This window comes from Phoxinus phoxinus (assembly GCF_949152265.1).
Source record: "Phoxinus phoxinus genome assembly, chromosome: 15".
Taxonomy (NCBI): Eukaryota; Metazoa; Chordata; class Actinopteri; order Cypriniformes; family Leuciscidae; genus Phoxinus; species Phoxinus phoxinus.
This window is the reverse complement of record NC_136890.1, coordinates 18,435,451-18,462,034: the sequence shown is the minus strand read 5'-3', so window position 1 is coordinate 18,462,034 and position 26,584 is coordinate 18,435,451. Positions and strand designations below refer to the sequence as shown.

The 26,584-nt window shown below is 36.9% G+C and overlaps 2 protein-coding genes across 4 annotated transcripts in view; both read right to left on the bottom strand.

The window, feature by feature from the left end:
- aopep (aminopeptidase O (putative)) overlaps window positions 1–256 on the bottom strand; it is an 88,271-nt gene extending 88,015 nt beyond the window's left edge. The window contains exon 1 of one of the 2 annotated variants that reach the window (XM_079637233.1): window positions 139–256. The gene's annotated coding sequence lies outside the window, so the exon portion shown is untranslated. The remainder of the gene's footprint in view (window positions 1–138) is intronic. The other variant, XM_079637234.1, reaches the window with a different exon arrangement.
- A 142-nt stretch (window positions 257–398) lies between these two features.
- dock8 (dedicator of cytokinesis 8) overlaps window positions 399–26,584 on the bottom strand; it is a 47,259-nt gene continuing 21,073 nt past the window's right edge. For both annotated transcript variants that reach the window (XM_079638844.1, XM_079638845.1), the window contains 39 exons: window positions 25,824–25,904; window positions 25,339–25,495; window positions 25,110–25,234; window positions 24,486–24,576; window positions 24,216–24,378; window positions 22,424–22,541; window positions 21,799–21,869; window positions 21,567–21,711; window positions 20,774–20,875; window positions 20,507–20,602; window positions 19,487–19,721; window positions 19,151–19,315; window positions 18,841–19,013; window positions 18,237–18,332; window positions 18,044–18,139; window positions 17,763–17,912; window positions 17,491–17,604; window positions 16,503–16,658; window positions 16,276–16,412; window positions 16,007–16,170; window positions 15,694–15,845; window positions 14,849–15,031; window positions 14,614–14,740; window positions 13,506–13,593; window positions 13,265–13,361; window positions 13,043–13,177; window positions 11,116–11,268; window positions 9,059–9,217; window positions 8,860–8,960; window positions 8,368–8,560; window positions 8,060–8,203; window positions 7,723–7,854; window positions 7,172–7,306; window positions 6,867–6,956; window positions 6,416–6,652; window positions 6,159–6,302; window positions 3,918–4,024; window positions 2,937–3,107; window positions 399–1,555 (listed from right to left, as the gene is read on the bottom strand). In XM_079638844.1, the coding sequence (XP_079494970.1) occupies window positions 1,504–1,555; window positions 2,937–3,107; window positions 3,918–4,024; window positions 6,159–6,302; window positions 6,416–6,652; window positions 6,867–6,956; window positions 7,172–7,306; window positions 7,723–7,854; window positions 8,060–8,203; window positions 8,368–8,560; window positions 8,860–8,960; window positions 9,059–9,217; window positions 11,116–11,268; window positions 13,043–13,177; window positions 13,265–13,361; window positions 13,506–13,593; window positions 14,614–14,740; window positions 14,849–15,031; window positions 15,694–15,845; window positions 16,007–16,170; window positions 16,276–16,412; window positions 16,503–16,658; window positions 17,491–17,604; window positions 17,763–17,912; window positions 18,044–18,139; window positions 18,237–18,332; window positions 18,841–19,013; window positions 19,151–19,315; window positions 19,487–19,721; window positions 20,507–20,602; window positions 20,774–20,875; window positions 21,567–21,711; window positions 21,799–21,869; window positions 22,424–22,541; window positions 24,216–24,378; window positions 24,486–24,576; window positions 25,110–25,234; window positions 25,339–25,495; window positions 25,824–25,904 (5,235 nt within the window). In that variant the 3' untranslated portion in view covers window positions 399–1,503. The remainder of the gene's footprint in view (window positions 1,556–2,936; window positions 3,108–3,917; window positions 4,025–6,158; window positions 6,303–6,415; window positions 6,653–6,866; window positions 6,957–7,171; window positions 7,307–7,722; window positions 7,855–8,059; window positions 8,204–8,367; window positions 8,561–8,859; window positions 8,961–9,058; window positions 9,218–11,115; window positions 11,269–13,042; window positions 13,178–13,264; window positions 13,362–13,505; window positions 13,594–14,613; window positions 14,741–14,848; window positions 15,032–15,693; window positions 15,846–16,006; window positions 16,171–16,275; window positions 16,413–16,502; window positions 16,659–17,490; window positions 17,605–17,762; window positions 17,913–18,043; window positions 18,140–18,236; window positions 18,333–18,840; window positions 19,014–19,150; window positions 19,316–19,486; window positions 19,722–20,506; window positions 20,603–20,773; window positions 20,876–21,566; window positions 21,712–21,798; window positions 21,870–22,423; window positions 22,542–24,215; window positions 24,379–24,485; window positions 24,577–25,109; window positions 25,235–25,338; window positions 25,496–25,823; window positions 25,905–26,584) is intronic.

The window sequence follows — 26,584 nt, the reverse complement described above, 5'->3', positions numbered from 1 at the left end:
ATTCCTAATTGTTTTCTTTTCTGATTCTTCAGATTTTCTCACAGAAAAATATGCGACTGACAATAAACTGCAATAGCTGTTCTGTACGGCAGCAACAAAAGCTAAAAATCATTTTATAGATACAGTTGTTTCACGAACCTGTTCCTCTCTCTGTGACAGTTCTACAACGCTTGAAAAGCCGCTGAACCACCGTCTCACGTGATGTACGTCATCATGCAGCGCCAGCGAGCTGTGCTGGATCTCATAAGGATTTACCTGTGACCTGTCTGTCTGCATACGGTTTATGGAAATTGACGAACCACGCCAATGAATAAGTTTTATAATGCATGAACAGACCCCAGATACTGCTACCAGTAGTCAAATGAATATTTCACAACATAATCTTACAGCACAAAAGGTTATAAGCATGTGGCTTTTTATTAAGTTTCATTGGCAAAAATATTTATTTACAGTATTTATTCATTTGTGCTTTTAGACAGAAATAAACCAAGTTGAAATTGTAATGACATACAGGTATGCACTTAAAACCAACATACAGTTCTCATAGTTTTCAGAGTAATGTGTAACAGAATGAAGCACTGAAAACAAGAAAAAATCAGAGCTTATGCACTTGAAAAATGGAGAAGGGGAAAAACTATTTGAGAAGAATGACTCATTAATAGTTTACTGGTATATGTTGTCAATGAACCAAAGAAATACATTTGACATCATTTACAGTTATTTATTTAGCATTCGGAAAAAGGAAAAGGTAAACATTTGATGTGCTCATTCTCTGCACTTTTTAACAGATACTGTTCTACTGTCTCTGTAAACCTGATTTACTTTTAGTCTGATTTGATATGGTCACATTTTAATAATGGAATAGGAGCTAAATATTCTCTATAAATAAAATATAACTATATATACAAAACTGCATCTTATAAATCTTACAATTACAATATACATAGAAAAAAGGAATAGAGTAATCATGATTTAAACTGTATTAGCTATATGTAAACGTACAAATGAAGAGGTGATCTGTTTCATACCATTATCGCATCTTAACTGTCGTTTTTTTTACACCTTTGACGCTCTCAGTGGCTTTTAAATATTGATCAGACTTTTGTTCTTGAAGCAGTTAATTTAAGGTTGTAGGTTTTTTTCCTAACATGTAACGTGTAACAATTATTGTATTAGTTAAAAATACAATATGTTGTAACATACTAAGGAAGATTAACACCATAACCAGAAAACAAGTAAAAAGAGGGAAAAAAAGTGACTGGCTAAGGTTTTTTGTTCTAAAAACAATTATAACCAAATAATAATGCAAGTTCTAAATCCCTGAAAATCAATTCTATATATATACAGCATACAGAATACAACAATCTAGGATATTTTCAGGGGCTTTTAACACTGTGCATGAAACTCTGCTCGAGTCATCTAATTATCAGCTGACGAAGCTCTTGTTTCCTGGCACACTGCAACATCCTTCCCTTGATATCCTCTAGAGACACTCTCTTGACATCATGAATTTTCATCTTGTGTCCGACGGAGGCTGTGCCGTTTGAAGGAATCCCTGTTGTTACAAACACAAGAGGGAACAGGAGCTTAAGCAGTGACTGCAATGTTAGAACGATATATCTCCACAAAAAGAGCTTCACTGTGCATATGAGTGCTCATTGTCCACGTTCACACAACCAATGTTTGGCATTGTGCAACTCTCAAATTCTCATGTCTCCTGTATATAAAGCATCTTATGGATCCAGCTCTATACAGATTTACCTGCATATACAGAAAATGGCGAACAACGCCACTGAATTATAGTTTATAATAGCAAGAATAGACCCAGATATATATATATATATATATAGAGAGAGAGAGAGAGAGAGAGAGAGAGAGAGAGTTTTTTTTTTTTTTTTAAGAAACTCCATCACTTCCTCTGTAAGGCTACATGATACATATATATAAAACCGATAACCAAAGTCAACTTCTTTCTCTAATTTGAGATATCTTTCACTATGGCATTACTGAAGGTATTAATTAATAGATAATACATATTTAATTAATAAAAAATATATATTAATATTATATTATACATTTTATTGTATTATAATTATATTTTATATATTGTTTATAGGTTTACATGAAATGTTGTTCTTTTTGAAGTTTCTATTAAAGAATTTGGTTTCAAATGGTTTTCTCAAATGTATTAAGCAGCACAGTTTTTTAACTTCGATAATAAAAATAAATGTTACAATTATTTCATAGTTATTTCATACAATTATTTCATTTCATAATGAAGCATCATGTGGCATTGAAGAATAAATTACATTTTAAAATACATTAAAACAAAAATGTTGTAATATTTAACATTATTAGTTTTTACTGTATTTTTTATTAAATAAATGCAGCCTTGGTGAGCACAACAGACTTCTCTCAAAAAAATAAAAATATATATTTTCGACCCCAAACTTTTGAGAAATAAATATATATATATATATATATATATATATATATATATATATATACATATAACACAACTTTAGACTACTGCTACAATTACTAGGATATTGACTGTTTATTAGTACTTATTAACCACATATTAATGCCTTATTCTGCATGACCATAAATTCTACTTTCCTTAATCCTACCAATACCTAAACTTAACAACTACCTTACTAACTATTAATATGCAGTGACTTAGGACTTTGAGGCAAAAGTCATAGTTTATCGTGAATGTGTTCCCCAAACTAAAGTGTGACCAAAATTTGTTTCAAAGAATCTTTGCATATACCTTTTCCATACAACAGTATCCAAAATATCACTATAAAAACACAAAGTAATTCATGAGCTATTCTTATAGCACCAATCATGGAAGTACTACTGAACACGAGAGAATATTCCCATCATTCACTGATTGCTGAGTCAAAGGTCAAGTATACCACTAATGGGCGTACCTATTCTCGATGCGAGGTTTGATGATGGGCTTGTAGAGCTCAGGGATCTTTCTCTCCAGCATTGGCCGCAGATTCTCTCGCAGTTTGTTGTAGTTTTTCTTCATCTCCTGCTGGTACTCCTTCTGATCAGGAGTGATGAGTTGCTTGTTCTTCTCAACAGCCTCTCCACACCTGCAGATGTGCAATCACAACAGCATTAGCAACACAACAAGCGCAGCAGAGCACCAGACGATGAATAATTGGTGCAATTATCGTCATTTGGACAGAAATAAACAAATGAGTTTGATAAGGAGACTCAACAATTAAGTTTTATTCCCCAAAAACTTGCTCAACAACAAAATCACAAAGGGAATGCTGAGGAAAATGAAAATGTGCTCTAGATCTACTTTTAAAATGGATTTTAAATGGCTCTATACCTTTCAAAATATATCTTAAACGGTCTAGTTATAGAATTAAAAGGCTATAACGTCTTGGCATAAATAACAGTAACTTGGCTAGAGAAGGTTTGTGCTAGCTTGGATGGATTATGGAGAAAAATAAACATATTTTAAATGACAGTAAATATTTGTCTGCACGCTGGCAGCAATCAAGGCCCAGAATCCAACATGAACCATTCCGTCTGAAAAAAGCAACATGTAATATTTCCATACAAACTGTATACATCTTGGGAAAGAATCACTGTATTCAAAATCTTAATTCGTTTCGAGTCTCGGTTTAAACATTATGATGATTATGCAAAACAAATGCAGCTGGGTGACATTAAGACGGGGTTTCTCCGCTTGCAGAAAAGCCCCTCGGGTGTCTTTCGTCCACGTATTTCAGCGAACTTTCAAATAAAGAGCTTTAAACAAACCAATCACTATAAAATAAAGACGCTTCCATATTTGCTTTGATCCTACGATAGAAAACTTGCTTCGTTCGATCATACTTCACTGAAAAGTTTATGTGCATATCTCTTTTCCACTGGAAACGGCAACTCACCGCAGTATGAACTCTTTGAAACACAAACGCAGTTTGTTGTGATGACGGAAGAGCTTGGGGTCTGCTGGGATTTCATTCAAGAAGACCTGGGCCACCTCCAATGGACCCTGCAGAGACACACAAGAGTGAGAAAAGGAAAGAAAAGCCCCCCCTCTCACTCCCACAGCGCTAACGGAGAAAATGAATGCTTCATCCATTGGAGGCCACAAGGTAAAGTCAACACATAAGGGAAAGATCATGAATAAGTCTTTGTGTGAGTGATGTCACCGTGGAGCCAGGAGCAGAGGCATTGCCGCGCTCTTTGTATGTTGTTTCTCCAAAGGGCATTTATCACGTAACCGCAGCCATATGCACAGGATTTAGATATGTTTTAAACTTGATTGGTGTTGTAAACTGTCACTTTGGAGCTTCAGACATCACTATAAATACAGAGACGCCGGGAGCGTCATTATGAACGCTTGCAACCCTAAAATTTACATTAGTCTTCTATACTGTACTCACATTACCTAAAGTATTCGAAAACCACATCAGCAGTAGAAGAGGCATGGAAGGAGTCTGGGTGACTGGAAAAGTGACTGAGCCAGTGTTTATGTCAAGGGATCAAAGTTAGCTTGGGTTCATTAGCCTCTGCTGGTACATGCAGAAACTACATCATCTGAACGCAAAAAAGCATCTATCCCCATTGAGGATCATTTAAAATCAGCTAAATAATTTTTCTAAATAATGTACTTTTTTATTTTATTAATAATACATATATACATATGTATGAAGATAAGTGCCATCTGAACTTTTCTGAATGATAATTTATCATCAAGCTTGTATGTTTATGTTCAGTTATTTGAAAGTTATATGAATATTACCTATTAATTGTCATTAAAGTGAAATTACTGAACTTAAATATACGAGCTTGATAAAAATGCTCCTTTTAGAAGAAAATTTCAGATGGCACTTAGAGGCTTTTGCATCTGAAGTCTTCATTACATATATATACACACACATATACACAGCAAATACATTTAGTTGTCAATTCACCCTTTACTGCTTAATCCTGTTTAGTACATACATACACGGTTCAGTAATTTACGGGAGTGACAACCGCATTCTAGAACGGAGAAAAATGCAGGTAGTGACAACCGCACTTACAAAAATTCTACACAGTCAGAGAGGGTGTTATTATTGGGAGATACAAGGGTCCGTGGCTCTACCATTGGATAAAGTGTAAAGGCTAACTTTGATCACGTGTGCCTTGATAACCAATCACATTACAGCCTTGACGTCATTGAATTTCGTTCTGAGTTGTGCGACAGAAATCACAGGGAAAGCGTTACTTACAAGCCTTGACTCATTCCTGTTGCCAGATATTTTATGAGCCAAGCTTATAAACAACAAGCCCCATAACACCTATAATAAGTGGACATGGACTGTGCTTTAGTTAAAATTGATGAATATAACGAGTCTTTTGTTGCTGTAATATTCTTTGATCAGAATAGAGGATACCAAACACACGAGATGCCAGCTTGTTGATTTGGTTACCACCATCATCACCATTTCAGGAGCGAGTTGTGTTCCATACACAAACGGAAAGATAATTTAGGGGACTCACTCCTGCATTTAAATGCGTGGGTCACTCCTGAAACTACAGTGTGTACTTGTAAATATATACATTAACGCTAAAAAGTTTTGGGTCGGTATGATTTTTTAAAAGGAGATTGAAAGAAGTTTATTAATTGGGATCAAAAATACAGTAAAAACAGTAATATTATGAAATATTACAATTGAAAATAATATTTGTTATAAAAAATTTGTATTTGAATATATTATTAAATGTAATTTATTCCTCAGCAGCCATTACTCCAGTCGTCGGTGTCACATGATCCTTCATAAATCATTTGGTGCTCAAGAAATGAAATATGAATATGAAATATTTATAATTTTCAATGTTGAAATTTTTTTTTATATTTTGTGGAAACAATGATTATTTGATGAATATAAAGTAAAAAAAAAAAAAAATAGCAATTATAAAAAACAATTTTTTGTAACATAAAAAATGACTTTATAATGTTACTTTTGCTTCCTTGCTATTTTATTATTTTGTAAAAAAAAAAAAAAAAAACGAAGAATTGCTATATTAGGTATACTAATATATCATTAATCGATGTTTTACCAGAGCGTTCGTTTTAGAGGCTTTTTTTTTTTTACACAGCCCAGAATTTTTGAAGGGTACAAATTAAAGTTTCAGACCTGATTGACAGTGGCTGTGACGGATCCCTGCAGAACCATCTGAAGCATCACAGCATCTGGCTTCTCTCGGTGCGTGGCTTCAGCCAGCTCTCGCGTCTTCTTTTGCATGTCCTCAATGGCCACCTCGATGGGCGTGAGGTCAAACTGAAAAAAAAAAATAATAATAATAATAAAAAAAGAGATTGAGCAATTAGTCTACCAAATGTTTTAATCAAACTACTACTGCAGATTAAGCAGACCAGGGTTGTTGTGATTACCTCCTCCTTCTGAATGACGTTGATCCTTGTCTTGATGTAGGGGAAGGCATGCATGGTGGTTAGGATGGTTTTCCTCTTGTATTGCTCATTGAGTTCCCCCCGCGGCCGCCCACTCTTTGTGAACGGCGTAGTGTACATGAAGCGGCGAAGGTTGAAGTTCTTCTCAAAGTTGGTGAGGCGGTCTTTCATTTCATAGTCATCAAAGAAAGGCTCCACAAAGGTAATCTGTACGTATACCTGATGCGATGTATGAAAAAGAGCACACGATGTTAGGAAATCTCAATGGCACTCAAAGGAAACATAAATCCTTGAGGGTAACATTAGTTGAATGAGGCAATTGAGATTTGACTGTAGAGGCAGACGACGGCCTTTCAAGCTAATGAGGGTCATACTGAAGAGAACGTTTGATTGTAATCGTGTTTACACTGGCACAAAATATGATGAGACTTACCTTGTTAGGATTCAGCTTGTTTCTGTCTACTGGTGTGGAATCTTTAATCATTTCCAAAGTTCCATCTCCAAAACACTCACTGTAGAAGTTCTGGAAAATTAGACAACAGAGTTCACTACTAAGCTGCTCCTGATCAAACGAAATGTGTAAGTTACGTATAATATCAGAGCAAATTTCAGATCATTACAGTGCTCCCTAAAAGTATCAAAACCTGTAATTGAAACCTTAAGAAAATCTTCAAACTTCAAATTCATCTTCATCACAAATGCAGTTCAGAACTACAGAGGGTTCCAGTGAAATTTCACCTCAAGCCGGTGGGATATCTCCGGTAAATGGGTGATTCCTGGCTCTTTGTAGATAAATTCTTGCTCATCCAGGTCTCCAAATTTAGGGCCATAAAATCCTACGCGGAAGTACGTTCCAAACATCCTCTTGTGACCCTGAAGAGTAAAAATAAACATTTCGATAAAAGACAGCAGTTGGTGCATGATTTTAGGTTTAAAGTCACCATTTTATGCATGTTTTCCACTACTTTTACTGACTTTTTGTCTTCACACTGAAAAAATATATTTTTTGAAGAAAAGAAAAAGATAATTGGAGTAAAGTTTGCAAGAAAATATTAATATTCAGTTTTCCTTCTTCAAAATTAAAAGTACACATCGTCTCAAAAGTGCTCATACAACTAAATGTATAATAACTATTAAATAACAGCTAAATGCTGTTTTAAATGGTTTTGCCTCAAGTATAGCATGTCACAACATATCAACTTCCTCCCCAACTGCCCACATACACATTAGACAGTTTTGTTCCTGCCTGGCAGACTCATGTAGGAGGACATGTCATTTGTATGCTTTACCTTTTGAATGATGCTCTCAAAAGCTCTTTGGAGCTTGTCATGTGTGGAAGCGAGCTTCCGGAAATCTCTGTGGGCCTCCAGTATAGGCACAATTACCTTGTACACCTCATTAACTGCCTCGTACAACCCGCCCTAAGTGAACAATGGTAAGCAGTAATGAACAGGGGGTTTTTTTATTCTTAAAAATATATAATATATTATTTCATGTAAAAATAAAATATATATTATAATGTATATAAGTAGTATCATAGTACAGAAAAGATACAGAGTATCATAAAAGAGAATTGGCTGCTAATTTGGATTATGTCGTTGGCGCCTTGCTCCACGGATAACTCACATTGCTGAATAGCTCGGCAGCCTGTTCCAGAAGCCCAACTAGGCCACTTTCTGTGAAGTAGCGTCCCGAGCAAACCCCATCCTCGTCTGGAGACAATATGTCGTCTGAGACTGCAGACTCCTCCAGCACATTAGGAGAGATGTTCTGGTGGGGAGAGACAATTATTTACCACAGTCGGACATGGATCTCATTTAGACCGAGCCGTGTGTGTGAGGGTTCGAAGAGCAGCCGAGACATAATTCACGCCTACTGTTGTTTTTCGGAAAGGGAGCCGATTCAAGCGTTTCCTACTCACGATAATAACTCACTTGAAAGGTGACGCTGCCCACAGGCAAGTATTTGTGATCCTCCAGCATGCTGAGATATTCTGCTACCAAAGCTGCGGCATGGATCAGACACATGGCTGACTCTGTAAAACACTTCCTGCCGTTGTGCTTCTCTGCCATGTTTTGGAGCCAGGTTAGACGCAGGTCTGGAGAGGTCTGGTAACCCTTTGCGATCCTGGAGCCAAAGCAAACAGTAGGTTTATTTTAAAAGTAGGTTAATCCTCTGAGGAAATAAATACAATTTTGTTCATAATATCAAAGAAAAGTGTGGACTGGCATATTCGCTCAAGTTATTACACATGTGAGGCACACTGCAGGGCTCAAATGTGCCACTCGGTTACCATAGTAAGTCCAAAAACAGTAGACAAACAGTAGAAACCACAGCAAAATGGGAAGCAGTGAAAAAAAGCCCACAGGACTGGAATCCCTAAGCCAGATGCAGACTTGGTTTTAGCTGCAGAAGGAAATGTGTACCTATACATGAGGTCCATGAGCATCTCCGGATCTTTCTGGAACTCCTTCATCTTGACTGTATCTGAGAGGATACTGTTTAGGTTCCTCAAGAGTTCATCCACCTGTGGAGACGTAAACCAATAAAGTAATTCATTACAACAGATGATCTATGACAATGATTAGTTAACTTCTTGATTGGGCTGGATGTCTAAAGGTTTACCTGTGAGGGCAGCTGTGTAGATTGCATTTCCATGTCCTCTTCCGCATATGCTAGGATAGTTCTGAAAGAGCGGCGTAGGTACTCTTCATGGATGTCTGAAGACTTGCCGACCAATGAGGCCAAAGACATTGTCACCTGCATTTTGACTCTGGAGAAATTCTGCGAGAGCAAAAAACAAGGGGTCAAGGTTATTGTGCTAACTCTGGCACATAGCATCAAAGGAAACATTTATGTTTAAAATTGTACATGGTCCTTTCAAAAAAAGAATAATATGTGCTGATGGCTTCAACAAAAGCATATGCCCACTGTAATGACTGTGCAATGACTGTTGCTCTCTATTGAGATGGATGAGAATGCCAACAGATAGCTTTCTCCGTGGCAAAACATTGATTTCTTACAGGATTAGTTTACCCCCCAAAAATTTAATTCTTCAAAATTTAAGTTGTTATTCACTGGCAATCTTCGCCATAACTTTCAAATCTCATTTGCATTCATGCATATTCAATAATGCCAGGTTCTCATATGGTTCTCAACTTAAATTATGGTCTTTTCTTCATGCAAAACTATCATATTACTTTAGAAAATGTGGAATGCAGTGTATGGACCACTTTCACAATATTTATATGGACTTTTTTGCCTTTTTGTAGCTCGACAGCACCCTTCCTTTTTCACTTTCATTATATGCAAAAAAGCAGCATGAACATTCGGTCTAACATCACCTTTTGTTTTCCACAGAAGTCACACAGACATTTTTGGGTGAACTACCCCTTTCATTTCAAGTCTTGTTCCAAAGTATGAATGTCCAAAGCATCATGACAGCAGAGGTCTGATTACTGCCTGAGGTTTCCTATTTAGAAAACAGCCCTTCCCCCAGAAGTTCCTGTCAACCAGAGCTGTGTCATTTATCTGGGTTGGCCCTGCTGAGGTTATTGAAGGTTACATTGTCAGATACAGGTGTTAGGCTGTGAAAGGAAACGCCACACTGCCAGGCGCGGTCGGCCATTGCTGTCATAGTTTCAGATCATTGATTCCAGGGGAGGCTTGAGCCAGGAGCTGAAAATGCTCCATCCATCTTGCTTAGCATCAGGAAACTGCAAAATGATCCCCCATTAACCCCTGTATAATTGCCAATGGATCATTTCAATGGCACCATTATGTTAAATTGAGCGTATGCGTGAGGCATCTCTGTACGTCGCCAATATCGCATCAGGTCAGTTTTGCCATGAAAAACGACTCAACATCGACACTGCTGAGAAGATTAATTCTGAATTTGTGCTTAGACCTGACTTCACTGTTTTCACCATTTAATCTAATGTGAGAAAAGGCCTTAGGAAACATAAAAACAAAGCAGAGAGGGGGGGGGGAAAGACGACCTGTCGCTAGAAGGAATCAACATGACTTATTCAAGGTTACACTAATGACAGGAACGACTGCTGGAGCCTTTTACAAACCAAACAAGCAAACAAACAGACAGACATGGAGAGAAATCCATCCTTTCCCCATTAAAGATGAATGAGATGGCAAACAACACGGCCATCTGGTAGGGGAGGGCTGAGGGGGTGAGAAATTGAGTAAACAGAGGAAATACTCCAGCCATCAGCCTGGTGCATACAGAGAGATGGCCGACCAGCAGCGACAGGCTCGTGTTATCAGACGACAGACAGACATCGAGAAGAAAAACATTACAGCGAGCATTGTCAATGTTAGCATTTTAACAGAGAAAAGACAAGGGGAAAGTGGTTTTCATTTATTTGGCAATAGACCCTACTGAAAAACCAAGCATAAACCAGCATGAATGTTGGTCCAGAGTTGTTTTTTTTTGTTGGTTAGAGCTATTGTAGTGTTGGTCTAGCTGGTGGACTAAAATAGTCATGCTGTTCTCAAGCAAAACTGAGCTGGTGTAGCTGGTCTACCAGCACTCCCACTTTCCATGCTGGGGACCGGCAACCAGCATCACATGCTGGTCCAAGTAAGTAAAAAATACCTATAAAGGTGACCAGCAATGCTGGATTTTTCAGCAGGGGGGGTATTGAGTGGTCTGTTGTGCGGTGTCTTACACTAGCAGAGCTGTAGCTGTATCTCATGATCAGGTAGAGCGTAGCACAAGCCTGACTCCTGTTGCCGTCCACACAGCTGCTGCAGTAATGAAGAACCTTCTGACACAGGTCTGCACACTGCTCGGCCTCCTCCTCAAACAACAGTTCGCCAAACTGAAAAATATTAGTGTCAGTGATATATTCAATATAACATATATTACATGATTACAGGAAGGGGAGACAGGGGTTGGTTGGTACAATTAACATTCTTTGGTGAATACCTCTAGTGAGAGAAACATTCATTTTAGGTGCAACTGAAAGCTTAGGTTTTTGGATAATAGACATTTAATAATCACATTTTGTTAATTCATGACTAAATTTATGCAATTGTGCCAGCCAACTGTAATACAGGAGGGGGTTAACAAACAGAACAATTAATATGATTCTGATACTGTTTAAAATTACCGTTCAAAAGTTTGTCAACCAATAAAGCCTTCATTTATTTGATCAAAAAAACAGTAAAAACAAGGTAACACTTTATTTTACAGTGTTCTTGTTACACAGGTTAGATGTAGTTACTATAGTAATAAATACAAAATATGCTACATGCGACTAACCCTGAACCAAGCCTAGTTCGTGTAGTTAATTAATACTCAGTACTTAAATGTATTACACTGTAACAAGAACACCTTAAAATAAAGTGTAACCAAAACCAGTATTATTGTAAAATATTTTTAAAACAATCTATTTTAATATAACTTAAAATATTATTTATAAAATTCTGACCCTAACTCTTACTGACCCTAAACGTTTTAACAGTAGTAAATGATACGGATTAAAATAATCTTTTATAATAGTTGTTACACTTTAATCACTTAAACTTTTTAGTTTTTGCTTAATCTTAATTTGTTTTGTATTTATTATTTTTATTATTATATGCTGTAGTATAATCATATAATTATTATTGTACATCAAAATGATTATTATATTATTCTTTACACCAAGGTCTGTCTGAATACTCTGTTTTATTGCACACCTTCCAGCCAATCAGAATAGTTTAATGCACAGGTAGTTCCAAATCAGTTGAATCCTGGTTGAATCACCATTCAAATTAATACGCTGCTTTCATTTTCATTTATTGCTTTCGTACTTTATCTCTGTGTCTGATGCAAAGCGGGCAGAATATGTTATCTAACGAGCCGTAACTGACGCAAATAACGGTCAATTTTACCCTTCCGGTCAAATATTGCGCTATGAACATCAATAACATCTTCAAGTTGTCAATGCTGACAAATGACCACGGTATAAGTGGGATAATCAACGCTAGCTGTGCATTAAACGATTTTAATCCATTTCGAGGAGGCAACCACCATGTCGCGCATTAAAATCGTTTAATGCACAGCTAGGTATGGATTATCCCTTACATACAGTATCATCCACAAGACCGGGTGTCCCCAATATAATTTTTTAAGAATCAGCCATTGAAAAATATGGACTGGATCGGACCTATAAGGATTGATTGACTGCTAAACTGAATATTGAGGAAAGTGCATGACTCCCCTCAACATCTATAGTGCTTACGGACTTTTAATATACTTGTTAAATGTGAGTATGTAGGTTTATGTCGAGGTAAATGTTCATTGACACTCTTTTCATAAATGATGTCAGCCAAGTGGCATAATTTATCACAGTTTGTTTTTTTAAAGATACATAAAAAAAAAACTGGTTTCCTGGTTTGACCTTGTATTTTAAATCTCTCTCTTTAATCCTGACAGCATTCAATTATGAAATTAACCCTGTGTAGACAACCAACCCCAATCTAGTTTACAGCTACGTATATGATTTAGAATGAGTTACACTAAAAAAAAAGAAAATGCTCTTATATAGTTATACATTTGAAAAATAATTGGTGTGTACTGTCAGCTGAAACAATTGCACATGACAGTACCTTTACGATGAGAGCTCGTAGGGTGCTGAAACAGTGCGACAGGAAGGTGGTGCTCTGGTTACAGGTGAGAGAGTGCAGCAGAACTTTCAGCACTCCACCAACCACATTATCCTTGCAATCTTGCAGAGGAACTGCCTGAAAGCAGAATATCAAGCAAAAAACATTTATTCATGCAAAAATTTCCAAATATGTTTTGGGTCCATTGTAAGAGTCCTCCGTTACCTGTACGATCATCTCCAGCAGGTCAAGGACTATGAGGTTGGTCTCAGTTGCCAGGTTACCACAGATTACGGCCTCCTGATCCAGCTCTGCTTTGGATCTGAGGAAACAACAATAACAAGACAGTAAAGCTTATTTTTAGCAGTAGATTAGGGCCATGGAGAACTAGAACCAACAATGAATGAGAAGCGCAGCAGGTTAAACAGATGTGAACCGTGAAATGAAGGTACTATTTTACGCTCACTTGTCCTGCCTGTCGTTTGTCTGGCGCCACTGTGTAAGGTCTTTCCTCCAGCGTAGGTTCTCTCTCTGACCCAGCGTCCGGTCGTTACCTTGCACGACACACAGCCAACACACAAAGACGGTACATATTTAGAAAATATCTAAACAAAGGAAGTCTGCGGACTGTAAACATGTAAAATTAGACAGCATTTTACATGAAATGAAAAATTATTTTAGTGCGTTGTGGAAAACAAATAATATATTAATCATTGGGCCAACATTAACTGTCCCCTCTGCAGTTAATATTTATGTCATTATTTATTTCTCTGCATGTGGTTTCAAAAACCCATGTGACTTTCTTTATGCTGTAGAGAACAAAAGGTAAAAGTTTTTTTTTAATAAATATCCTGTAACGTAATGAAAGTGAATGGAGACTGGAGTCAGACTTACAGTACTACAGTAACTAATAAATACAAACTTTCCTCACAAAAGGTTAGTGTGTGGTTTCAAAAACAGTGCATGTAAAGTTATACGAAATAAATTTTTGTATGTATTTATATTTGAATATGAATGTACTAATAAATAAAAATAAAATATATTTATTTATATTTTTAATATATATATATATATATATATATATATATTTGTATTTTTAATATATATATATATATAAATTGCGAGTTTACATCTCTTTTTTCAAGTTACAAAGTCAGAATAAAGTATAAAGTATTTAAAAAAAAGTAAATATAATTTAATTATAACATAATATAATATTAAGCACCAAATTAATAGCAACACAATGTTAATATAAAAAAAATAATAATAATAATTAAAAAAAAGCTGTCCTCCCTTTTACATTTCATTTCATCTGCTAGCAAGTCTGGAAAACCTATTACCCGGAATGGTGCGTATACTATTCCCACGAAAGTGATGTAGAGTTTAATAAATGTATATAGAATTTTGTATAGTGCATGACAGTCCCATTGAAAAACAAACAAAAAAAACATTTTGTGTTCTATGGAAGAAAGTCACATAGGGTTAGGGGCAAAATGAATAACAGAATTTCCATTTTTGCTTGAACTATCCCTTTAAAGGCTAAGATGGAAAGTAAAACATGAGATGCAGCTCACCTCCCACCCTTTTCATCATTTCTCCCCTGGCTCCATAGCCTCCCAGCAGAACCTCCTCCAGACGCGCTTTAGCCTGCTGAGACTTCTGCAGGGCCTGCGTGCTCACCTTATCTGAACTCTGCTTCCCCTACACACAAACAATGCATCACGTGAAAATGTCCTTATGACATCAGAAAGGCCATCCAGGAGATGTCTTCCTCTTCAAATCAAAGTACATCCTGTCATGTGTTTTTACCCTGTACTCAAAGCAGGAGATGCAGATGGCGAGGAGTTCCAGCAGACGGCTCAGCTGAGAGAGAGGCATGTCCACGGTCCAGCGCTGGATCAGATTCTGGTCTGCATTCTTAATAATCCACAGGAAACACATCAGCAGATTGCGGCTGGTCTCTGCTGTCAACATGTTGCTGGATTTTCCCGTCTAGACAAAGAGAGATTGTTAAAAAAAATATTCAAATGAGAATTACTGTTTCTTTGGAATATCTCGGATAAATGGACAAATATCCATAGATATTACACGGCTCTCTGGAATACTTGATTCTGATTGGTCAATCACTGTAAAATATTTGTATTGTAAAATGTTGTAAACTATTGTTGTAAACTAAAACGATCAAAATTAATTTCCTTAATTGAACTAAAGCCGAAATAAAATAAAATATAAATGTTAGATGAAAAACTTTTTTTAAAAAGTGTTGCCTTGGCAAAAGAAATTGAAATTTAGTTGAAGATCTAAAATGATTAAAACTGGAATAAAAAATACATTTAAACTAATTGGAAAATATAAATATTTAAAAAACCTAATAAAAATGACAAAGGCACATAAACGTACTAAAATGAAAACTAAAATGAAAGGGAAATCTAAAAATCTAAAATAGTATATTAATAATACAACAACAAAAAAACAATGATCACTCTTCTCATATAATACAATAATATATTTCCATTTCTTTATCATGTCAATTACATTATTAATAAATTTTATATCAATATGCTATGCTATAATATAACATTAATATAACACATATATATATATAAATATATCATATAACATAATATAATACCATTTAAAAACCTTGTTCATACCACAGAGCTCATAGATGCCAGTGCATTTCTGGCTAGTGTGTTGAAAGGATTTCCAGCGATTGCCATGGCAACAGACTGATTGATGGGGGTGACGCTGTCAGTGTCATCCTCAGGTCCACCAGACTTGCCTTTACCGCCACGAGAGTCAGACACTGTGAAGAAAACGCATACATTCACATAAACCGCAGCTCTGAAAAGCATAATCCATTTTAAACTACCATCAGAGAGCCATAATCGAGCACTTTGGCTCACTGCCTAAAAGCAACTATTAAGTCTAACTGAGATTAACAACTAGACTTGTATAAGGCAGTACCTGTGAAATCAAGATAATTGATGGAGTCAATGATGATGCCCACTAGAGGGAGGTAGAGAGCAGCAATCTTGGCCTTGACCTCTGACCTCGAGCAGCGCTGGTCCAGATCGTGAGCGCACAATAAGCTGTACGTGGCATTAATGGCCTTTTGTTGAACTCTCCCCCTACACATGCACATAAAACAGAATTATTAGTTTGTCAAATGCACTCTTGAAAAAAAAAATCACTAAACAGAGCCACTTTTGTGGCACACATTAAATGTGACCGACCCCTCTGACTCAATGTCCAGTGCAGTGCTGAGTTCGGTCAGCAGCAGTCCGGTCAAGTAATGCCGTTGCTTAAAGTCCTGCGACAGATCAAACATGGCCGTGATCTTATTGTCCTGAAAACTGTACGAGCTGGAGGTCTGGTGACAGAGACAGATGATAGTCATCCAAACACTGTGAGCATTAGATCAGTCAGCATGACAGCAGAATGATGTTGTTTCTTGACTGACCTGTGAGGAGACAGAAGGTGACGGGGAGGCGGGGGCGGAGGCAGGGCTGCTGAAGAACAGGCTGAGGTTCAGGTAGTGCTCGTGACTGCACAGGATCCTCAAAAACTCCAACCTCATACTGATCAACGTCGACATGTTCACACTCTTTGCTGCCATCTGTGAAAAAGAGTGACAGTTAGTTACATTTTAAAGGTATAGCGGAGGATTTTCTTTTTCCGGGTGGGTTGCCTATACTATTGGTCCACCTAAGTGTCCATCATTCTGGTGATATGTTTACGTAAGGCCGTTCACACGCTGGCGTGCACTAAAAGCACAGGTTGGGCGTCCCACTGATGCTGCAGTCGCGAAGATTCTACTAGACAGGTAAAGTTTGTCATGCTATTTGGAGAAATCCATTTAAAATCACTGCTAGTAGGCGTTCCCCCTCGGGAGCAAATCGAGTGTTGCGCATGTGCATTTTTTTAAAAATTGGAGAGGGCGGGTCTTTTCTAAAATTAGGAAAGATCCTCCGCTATACCTTTAATGCTGCAAATAATAATTAGTGAAGCTCAAGAAGGTGGTGCAGGATTGAGTCCAGTCTGCAACATGATCACTTCCAACACTTTCCATCTATCTATCTATCTATCTATCTATCTATCTATCTATCTATCTATCTATCTATCTATCTATCTATCTATCTATCTATCTATCTATCTATCTATCTATCTATCTATCTATCTATCTATCTATCTATCTATCTATCTGTCTACGTATCTATCTATCTATCATTCCATCCATCCATACTTTCCTCTATCTATCTACGTATCTATCTATCTACGCATCTATCTACCCATCCATCCATCCATCCATCCATCCATCCAGCTTTACTTCAAAAGTCATGCCTTAAGTTTTTATGCCGGACATGCTTGTGATGTTCACTGAACTGAGAAGTTGTGAATGATCTCTTGCTGTTAAGATTACGATTAGAAAATGAGATGAGCTGCAGTACCTGGTTGCAGTAATTCTTCACAAGCTGAAACACAAAGCCTCGGTCCATCAGAGACATCAGGTCATACAGGAAGAAAGCCAGGCTGACGTTAACCTTCTCTGCCTGCTCCAGCTCCTGAAGACAAATAAACACACATCTCTTTTCATTATAACTGACAAATAACATTCCTCCAAAAAATTGGACCTCTTGTTATTCTCATGCGCTCTGTGTTTACTGAGTTACTAAACAGTTCTTGAGTCAGATTTCGATCTGTTCAGATGGATTCAAATCACCTTTTGCTGTTTTACTAAAATGTTCCCAATCTCAGCAGTAACAACGTTGACTATAGTGGTAATGTCATCTTTGAAACGGTCCGAAAATCGATTCCTACGAGGGACTGCCTTCTTATCCAGCTGAGACACATGCTGACTCATGCTCTTCACCTGCAGTGAGTACATTTGGACAATGAGAACCAGAAGAAAACTCAAACAACATCTACAGAACATCTTGCATTTGAAATTTCAAAGACAGACAAAGTTGGCTTGCTCAGCATGTAAATATTTAATCATCTTACAAGAAGTTCAAAAAAGAACCAGGCGTATTTGTAGACGTTCTCTCTGCAGACTCCAGTGCTGACCACCATCTGAAGAGCCAGCTCCTCATGGAACAACTACAGAGAGAGAGAGACGGATCTGCTTATTTAGAAACACATCCTCTGCTGAAATGACAGACAGCTTCGGTAATGAAGTGGCAAGTCAAAGAGTCACCTTTTTGTTTGTGGGACGTGTGCTTGCTGCGGAGCTCTGTGAAGTATTGGAGACATTTGTAGCTGCTGACATGCGACTGCCTGGAAGATTTAAAACCTGGTGGAAAGCAAAATGAAGAATGAAAAAGAACATGCAAAGTGTGTGTATATGTGCCTGTAGAAGAGCTGGGTACCATTCCAAATGAAACTGGGAATACCTTTTAAAAATTGTATTTAAATTTAAGGAATTGTCTCATTGTTGTTGACTAAAATTGAAACTACTAAAAATCATTGAAAATAAAATATTGATATTAGATGAAAAACTGAAAATTAAAATGTTTTGCCTTGGCAGCAATTAGAAATAAAGTGTAAGTTGAAGTGCAAAAATTACTTAAACTAATGAAAAAAAAAAAAAAAATAGATAAAATGACAAAAACACTTAAAAACACACAAATAATACCAAAATAAATGTCTAAAATAAATATATTAAAATAAATACAGTTCATTGAACTGTGATTCCATATATTCCTCTTCCTACATCCTGTGGCCTGTGACTCGTGAACTTTGACCAACACGTTAAATTTAGATTGGCACGTTGAGGTTGCATTTGTGTATATATTATGTACCTTTCCCATAATGTTATTGACCTCTGCGTCCTCTGGGCTCTGTGGTGCTGGTATATCAGGGTTGCTGCTGGACCGAATCCGTGACTGAAGCAGCATTAGGCCGACCGTGTTGGCTGAGGTGCGAGTCAGAGTGCTGTATCGGCTCTCCGGGTGAGCCATCAGACCTCCTGTGCCTGGTGAACATAAGCCTCGGATCAGTGACAGACAACAACGGACTCAATCCCAAACCCACAGAAAAAAAACAGATTGTTTTGGAATGGCGAAGAATGAGATCATTGGGGATCTAGATGATATCACAGCCCTACTGTACCTGTGGTGTGGATTTCATGTTGTGTGTCTGGCAAGCGGAACACAAAGTACAGATATGTTGCAAGGAGACAGTTCCTGCCCTGATGGTCCTTCGCCAGCTCCTGACTGTTGTGAAGGCTGTTGACAACTGACACCACTGACTCAAATGCAATCTGGGCCAGATTTGCTGCACAAAACAAGATTAAAACTCTGTAAAGTCAGCTGACAAAACCGAACATGCTTACTCAGAACGTTAAATTAGTAAAATGTACGAAAACTCTGAGGAGAATGTACTTGTATGGGTTTTTCCAGTAAGTGTAATTCAAAAGCTTAAAAGCACTTCCTGTCTGAAACGCACCGGTCTGTCCAGCTATGACCATGGGCTGCATGATGAGCCGGAAGAGCTTGTCGAGGACCTGATGGAGAAAAAGCACCAGCGGCTCCAGGCTAGAGGAGGACAGCGAGATGATGCTGAGCTTCAGCTCGTGCTCAAACATGTTTTCAGAAATCTTCTCATCTCCCACTCGGATGGGGAACGTGCTCTTGCCCTCCAGGGCGTGACACAGAGTAAAGAAACGGTCCAGGTGACTGTCCTGTGATTCAATTAAAAAAAAGTTTCAGTAACAGCCAAAAGCTTCTTAAATATAAACATAACATTGCATAATATTATCAAAAATGTTTGAAATGTTACCTATAGAAGCTGGTATTTTGATCATAGTATGTTTCATATAATATAAGTCATTTTTATCATTTGTTTAATATTCGTTTTGAGCTATAATTTTTTTTTTTTTTACTTTAGTAATTTTAGCAGTTCTTTCAGTTGCCAATAAATTTATCATTTTAGTTTTTCAGTTATTATCTATCTTTAATTAGATTTCAGATTTATTTCAATTAATTAAGTTTAGTTAACAATAACAACACACATATAATATAATTAAATATAATTAAATAACAGTTGTTATTATTACCGTAACTAAAAACTAAAATTATTTTAAAAAAAAAATTCATTAACTGAAATAAATCTGAAATATAATTAAATAAAATGAATGAAATTTCTTTTAGTTAATAACACTGTTTTAATAAATATATATTTCTTGAATTGTAATTTTCAGTTCATTCTACTTGTCATTCCATTTCCTCTTAATTCAAATTCCATTGGATTTTGCAGAACACTATTATATTTTAATGCTTGAAATTCAGCTGAAAAGGTTTGTGGTCGACCAGCATGATCCTTCACGTGACATTGATTCTCATGCATGGAGGTCTTGCTAGTTAACCCAATAAAGAAGCCTGATGGGAACATCAGCACACTAGCATTCAAAGCATAACATACATTTGTCTTTCCAGCTAGGAAGTGAGTTCTGAGAGCGTTACGCACCTGAGTTTGGACTGAGGACACAGCTTGTAGCTCAAGGTTGAAAAGTCCTTTATGATTCTCCAGCCACTTAACTGGAGGTACCTGAGCTGGCAGTTTCTGAAGGCATAAAACCCCACAAATTTACAGAATTGACACTATATTCAAACAAATGAACACACAAAGGCGCAGAAGAGTCATAGATTATGCTTAAATAAGACATTGACGTAAGATTATACAATTAAATGACTGGTATCCAAAAAAAGGCAGATGTGAAATGGTTGACTGTACCTCTGGGGGATGCAAGGAATAGTTGACGGGAGGTTTGTCCAGGACGATTGGCAGGCACTGCTGTCCAGTCTGCAGCCTGTCATTGTTCAGCATGGGTAACCACTGCAGGGAAGGAACGGAGGTCATGACACTTACATTTATGTGTCTGCTTGTTTGTGTAGACATCGCTAGAACTCTCTCTAGTGTTTGTGTGTGTGTGTGTGTGTGTGTGTATATATATATATATATATGTATATATATATATATATATATATATATATATATATATTGGGGGTGGGGGGTTATTGTATGTTCACCAAGGCTGCATTTATTTGATCACATTTTACAGTAAAAAAATATATATTTTGCTAAATATTATTACACTTAAAAATTCCAAATAAGTGTTTAATATTAATTTTAATATATTTTTAAATGTAATTTTTTCCTGTGACGGTACTAACTCTGAATTTTCAGCAGCCATCAGTCCAGTCTTTAGTGTAACATGATCATTCAGATTTCATTCTAATATGCTGATTTCGTACTCATAAAAAAAAGTTTAAAACAGTTGTGCTGCTTAATATTTTTGCGAAAATCATGTTCGTTTTTTTAAGGAGTCTTTGATGAATATAAAGTTCAAAAGAACAGCATTTATTTGAAGTGGAAATCTTTTGTAACATTATAAAAGTCTTTATTGTCACCTTTGATCAATCTATTGAATCCTTTCTGAATAAAACTATACATTTTCTTTTCTTTTTCAATCTGACTGACCCCAAACACTGTAGTGTATACACACACAATCTGTTCAGTCACTCACTGAATATCCAATGAGAGTCTCCATACTTCCAGTCTGGTTCTGTTTCTGCTGGCAGCTGATATGGTAGAAAGTGAACAGCAAATGGTGTTTCTCTGTTAAACGGGCTGGAAGACGAATCTTTAGCTCGTCATAGAAATCCGGAGACCTGCAGAGCAAATGGAAACAGCCACTGACCACTCCACCCTTACTTGATACATTGATCACTGGAATTGCTGTTAGAGACCCTGATTACCTGTTGTGATATGTGACTGGAGTGTAGACCTCTTGAAGAAACTCAGGGCCACTTGATTTTCCATAGATTACCTTTTGAAGGAAAGCGCAGAGGAAAATAAAGGCAAGTAAAAAATGTATAAAATATGAAAACATTTTTAAATATGCTCTTTACACACTAGTTACACATTCACAATCATAATAATAATAATAAAATCATAATTGTGGCTGATGATTTTTACACAAACAATTATGATTTGTGACTTAATTGTTTGCCACTTAGAGTGTAAGCTTTATATATTGTGTGCCTCATTCAATAAAATGACTAATTTAGTATTTAATTATAATATGGTTCATATCATATATTATATTTTTTTATGGCTTTGTAAACAAATACACTAAACTGTTAGAATGACAGTAATTGATTTAAAAAAAAAATCTAAATTTTTTTTCGATCTACTTCAGTCTACTTTCAATGTTTTGAAACCCAGCTAACCTGATTTTTTTATTATATTTATATTATAATAAAATGATATGTATTATTATTATAAATTTATTGTAATTATAATAAATATAATACATTATAATTCTAATAAATAAATATTTTCGATACACATACAGACACATAAATGTGGTTTTGCACTCACAGTCATAGCACAGCTGGAGTCCTCACCACTCATGAACTGGATTTTAACCGTAATGTTTCTCGCTGAAGTCAAACGGTTAGTAAGATTCAACCTCAGAGGATACAGGTACAACAGGTTCCTGTAAAAAAATTAACATAAAATTAACATATGAAGTCCATAATTGGGTGTAAAAACATTAACTGACCACCAGATGGCGCAGAACACTCAGAGTTCTACACTGATCACAAGTAAAAAACTAGCTGAATGCGTCATACATTCAATTATAAATATCACATTAAATATGAGATATAAGAGTTCCTGTTGTGCTTTTGTCTGGCTTATTTCCATATAGCAGTTGGTTTTTAATGCAGGTTTGTCCTATAATTAATCAAATAAATTAAACTATTTTACTTTTTCCATAATCTATCCATAATACATAATCTAAACAATCCTCCAAGCAAAACAAAAAACAGGGCCGATTTTGTAGGTGAGGCAAGTTTCTTTGGGCTTGTTTTGTAAGAGCAGATTGCTTGATTTTCTTATGAGATCTGGCAACACTGATATGCAAAAAGTTTTTCATGTACTCAACCTATTTGTTTTCATAGTCAATGAATGACTAGTATCAACCACAGTTCTGCCCTCCAAATTCTGAAAAACATTATTACTTAGAACTAAGATTTATTCAAAATGACTGATTAATCACTGCAACCCAGTTCTGCTGGATCTCAGCTCGACAAAGTGTGTGTGTTCAACCTAAATTGTGAAGACTAAATGCCCCACAAGGACTTGCCAGCGGTCCCCACGAGGGAAATGGATTAATAAACATGCTAAATGATGCCTATTTGAAAATGTAAAGATTCAGAAAGTTTTCTATGTGTAGTTTTATTGTTAGGGACAAGAATTTACCGTTTGTACAATATACAAGTAATTATGTCTATGGTGAGTCCCCACAGAGATACCAAAACCTAACGTGTGAGAGAAAGTGTGTCTGTCTGTCTGTGTCTGTCTGCCAAACCTGTAGGTGGCAGTGTAACGAGAAGCTCAAGCCCACGTTAGCAAATCAGAATCTCGAAAATAGTCACATACTGTGACGTCGGCTGCCTAAAACTCAGTTTTTCTCAGTTTACATGCAAACGTGCAAACGAAGTTTTCCAAAATCTCCACTCTGGCCGGAGTTTGTATAAAGAATCGTTTTCAGAGGAGAATTCTCCGTTTGCGTGTAAACGAAGGGCACAAATGAAGGGAAATGTATAAATAACCACGTACGTGTAAACGGGGCCTGTGTCTGTCTGCATGCGTCTGTCTGCGTGCGTCTGTCTGCGTGCGTCTGTCTGCGTGCGTCTGTCTGCGTGCGTCTGTCTGCGTGCGTCTGTCTGCGTGCGTGCGTCTGTCTGCGTGCGTGCGTCTGTCTGCGTGCGTGCGTCTGTCTGCGTGCGTGCGTCTGTCTGCGTGCGTGCGTCTGTCTGCGTGCGTGCGTCTGTCTGCGTGCGTGTCTGTCTGTCTGTGTCTGTGTGTGTCTGTCTGTCTGTCTGTCTGTCTGTCTGTGTCTGTGTCTGTCTGTCTGTCTGTCTGTCTGTCTGTCTGTCTGTCTGTCTGTCTGTCTGTCTGTGTCTGTGTGTGTCTGTGTGTGTCTGTCTGTCTGTGTCTGTGTGTGTCTGTCTGCGTGCGTCTGTCTGCGTGTGTCTGTTTGCGTGTCTGTCTGTTTGCGTGCGTGCGTGTCTGTCTGTCTGTCTGTCTGTCTGCCTGTCTGCCTGTCTGCCTGTCTGTCTGTCTGTCTGTCTGTGTGTGTCAGAGAGAGAGAGAGGGGGATTACCGGTATATATTGTGAGGCACATAGACTTCACTGGAAGGGAACTCCAGCACCTCTTTAACCGGCCGTTGATTTTTCTCAGACACAGGCTTGACTGGAATCATTTCGGGGGACAGACACCCAGGTACAATCTCCGGCACTGGAGACACTTCCAGTTTCAGATAGCCTATCAAACAACATACATGTATGATGTAGGATGAGTTTTTCAACTTTTACACAAAGGACTGTGGAAAAAGTGGGCAGCAAAAAGGCACACTTGAGACATCTGCTCACCAGGTATGAGCTTAACACGTCGCTGACTGGACGACCTCTTGATGTCTGTCAGGAACTTGAACAGGTCCTCATCGCTCAGACGCTCTCCTTCCTGCCGGCACATATTTCACATAATAAACATCTTTCCAAATGTGTCTGGATTCTTTAATGGAGAGTTTAGATGATAAATGTTGCAAACATGCAGTGTGATATTATCTAGAGCTAGCTGAAAAACGCAGGCACCATTTAATCAGGAGAATGTGAAGAATGGAAAAATGTACTCAAGGAGAACAACTAAAATTCAAATTATTTCAGCAACTTGTTTTTTACAATGCTAATTCGACAAGGTTGAATTTTTTTTTCCCACGGCAAAAGCACTGTTCTGAAATAAGCAACTGTTGAAAAATTGAAATTGATCACATCTCCTTTAATACATGTTCTTGGTCTTATTGTGAACAAATCATCATTGCACATTAACAAAAGCAAATGTTTGTCTGTGTAAACTTTCATCAAAAAAATGTCTTGAGCACTAAATCAGACTTCTTACCGACCCCAAACTTTTGAACGGTAGTGTAGCTGCACTATGGAATAGTGTATTCCAAAATTGTTGAATATTCTATTCACTCTGAATTGTGCAAGCAATACCTGCTTGATGAACGTGCACATTGTGACAGCTGGTTTAAAGCCAGACAGGACATAGTTGTCCTCCATCACGCTGAATCTGTCAGAGTTACGTCTGGGCAATACTTTCTTTTCCGTACCACCCCTGCCTGTGCCAAAATTTAAAATTGTACATAATTATGGATTAACATTTTTGCAGGGTGATGCATTATATATTAATAGACCACTTGTATTCATCCATTCAATATCTTACCATTTATACTGTCTGTGTCACTTGTGTCTCGTTCCAGTGTGGAGTTGATGGCACTCATGATGTTGACCGTAGCGAAGGCAAATGGCATCCTGTAGCGGCCCAGTCTGTGACAAAACCCCTCTGCCTGATTCTTCAACTTCTCCAGCTTCTCTCTGTTCTGAAGGACACAGAAAAAGGATGGAGCTTCGTAAAAAGATAGTGGTTTTATTTATCATAACATTTTATCCTTAGTGAAATCATGTAGATATAATTGACAAAATTTTACACACTTTGTGGCCAAGTATGTGGACACCCTAACAATCAACAAACATAAAAAAAAAAAACATGCTTCTACACTTCTGGAAAAGCTTTCCATATGTTGGCACATGGGATGTAGGGTTTTGAAGGTGTTCTCAATGAATTATTACTTGATGAACTGTATTCAGGGACTTTTGGCCATGTTGTGCACATTAACAATGAGAGAAAGTGAAATTTTCAGTAGTTACCTTAGTAGCATCACTCTCCCTCAGTACCATATATGGTTCAGCACAATCCCCGATCTCTCCTTGCTGAAGAACCTTCTCAATCTACACATACACAACACCAAAACACACTATTAATAACACTATTGTTACACAACTCTGCAATTTATCATCATCTCCATAATAATTGCTACTATTATGGGAATCATCACTATCGATACTATTGGCCCTGATATGGACTGATATCTACAGAGCAGGTCACTATAATACACATATATAGACTAACATTTGTTTGGGGCCAGTAACATTTTCTTCTAAAGAAATGAATACGTGTATTAAGTAAGGATGCATTCATTAAATGTGTCAGTACAGACTTTCATAATGTTACAAAAGATTTATATTTAAAATAAATGCTGTTATTTCAAAATTTTATATTCAAAACAAAAATCCAGATTTTTTTTTCAATCACGGTTTCCACAAAAATATTAAGCAGCACCACATCATTTCAACATACTGGAGAAAAAAATTCAGCCATTCCACCACAGTAATACATTAAATGTTATATATTTAATTACAATTATATATTTATTTATTTTATTTTTTAATATTTATATTAAAAAAAATCATATTGTAATAATAATAATCCACAATATTACTGTTTTTACTAATAATTTATTTAGAATTTCAGCCTTTCAAAAAAAAATTTTTACAATTGCAAAACTGTAACCACTTCACTGAAGAAGGAAAAAAAGATTGATTATTATGAATTGACAAAGTCTCAAAAT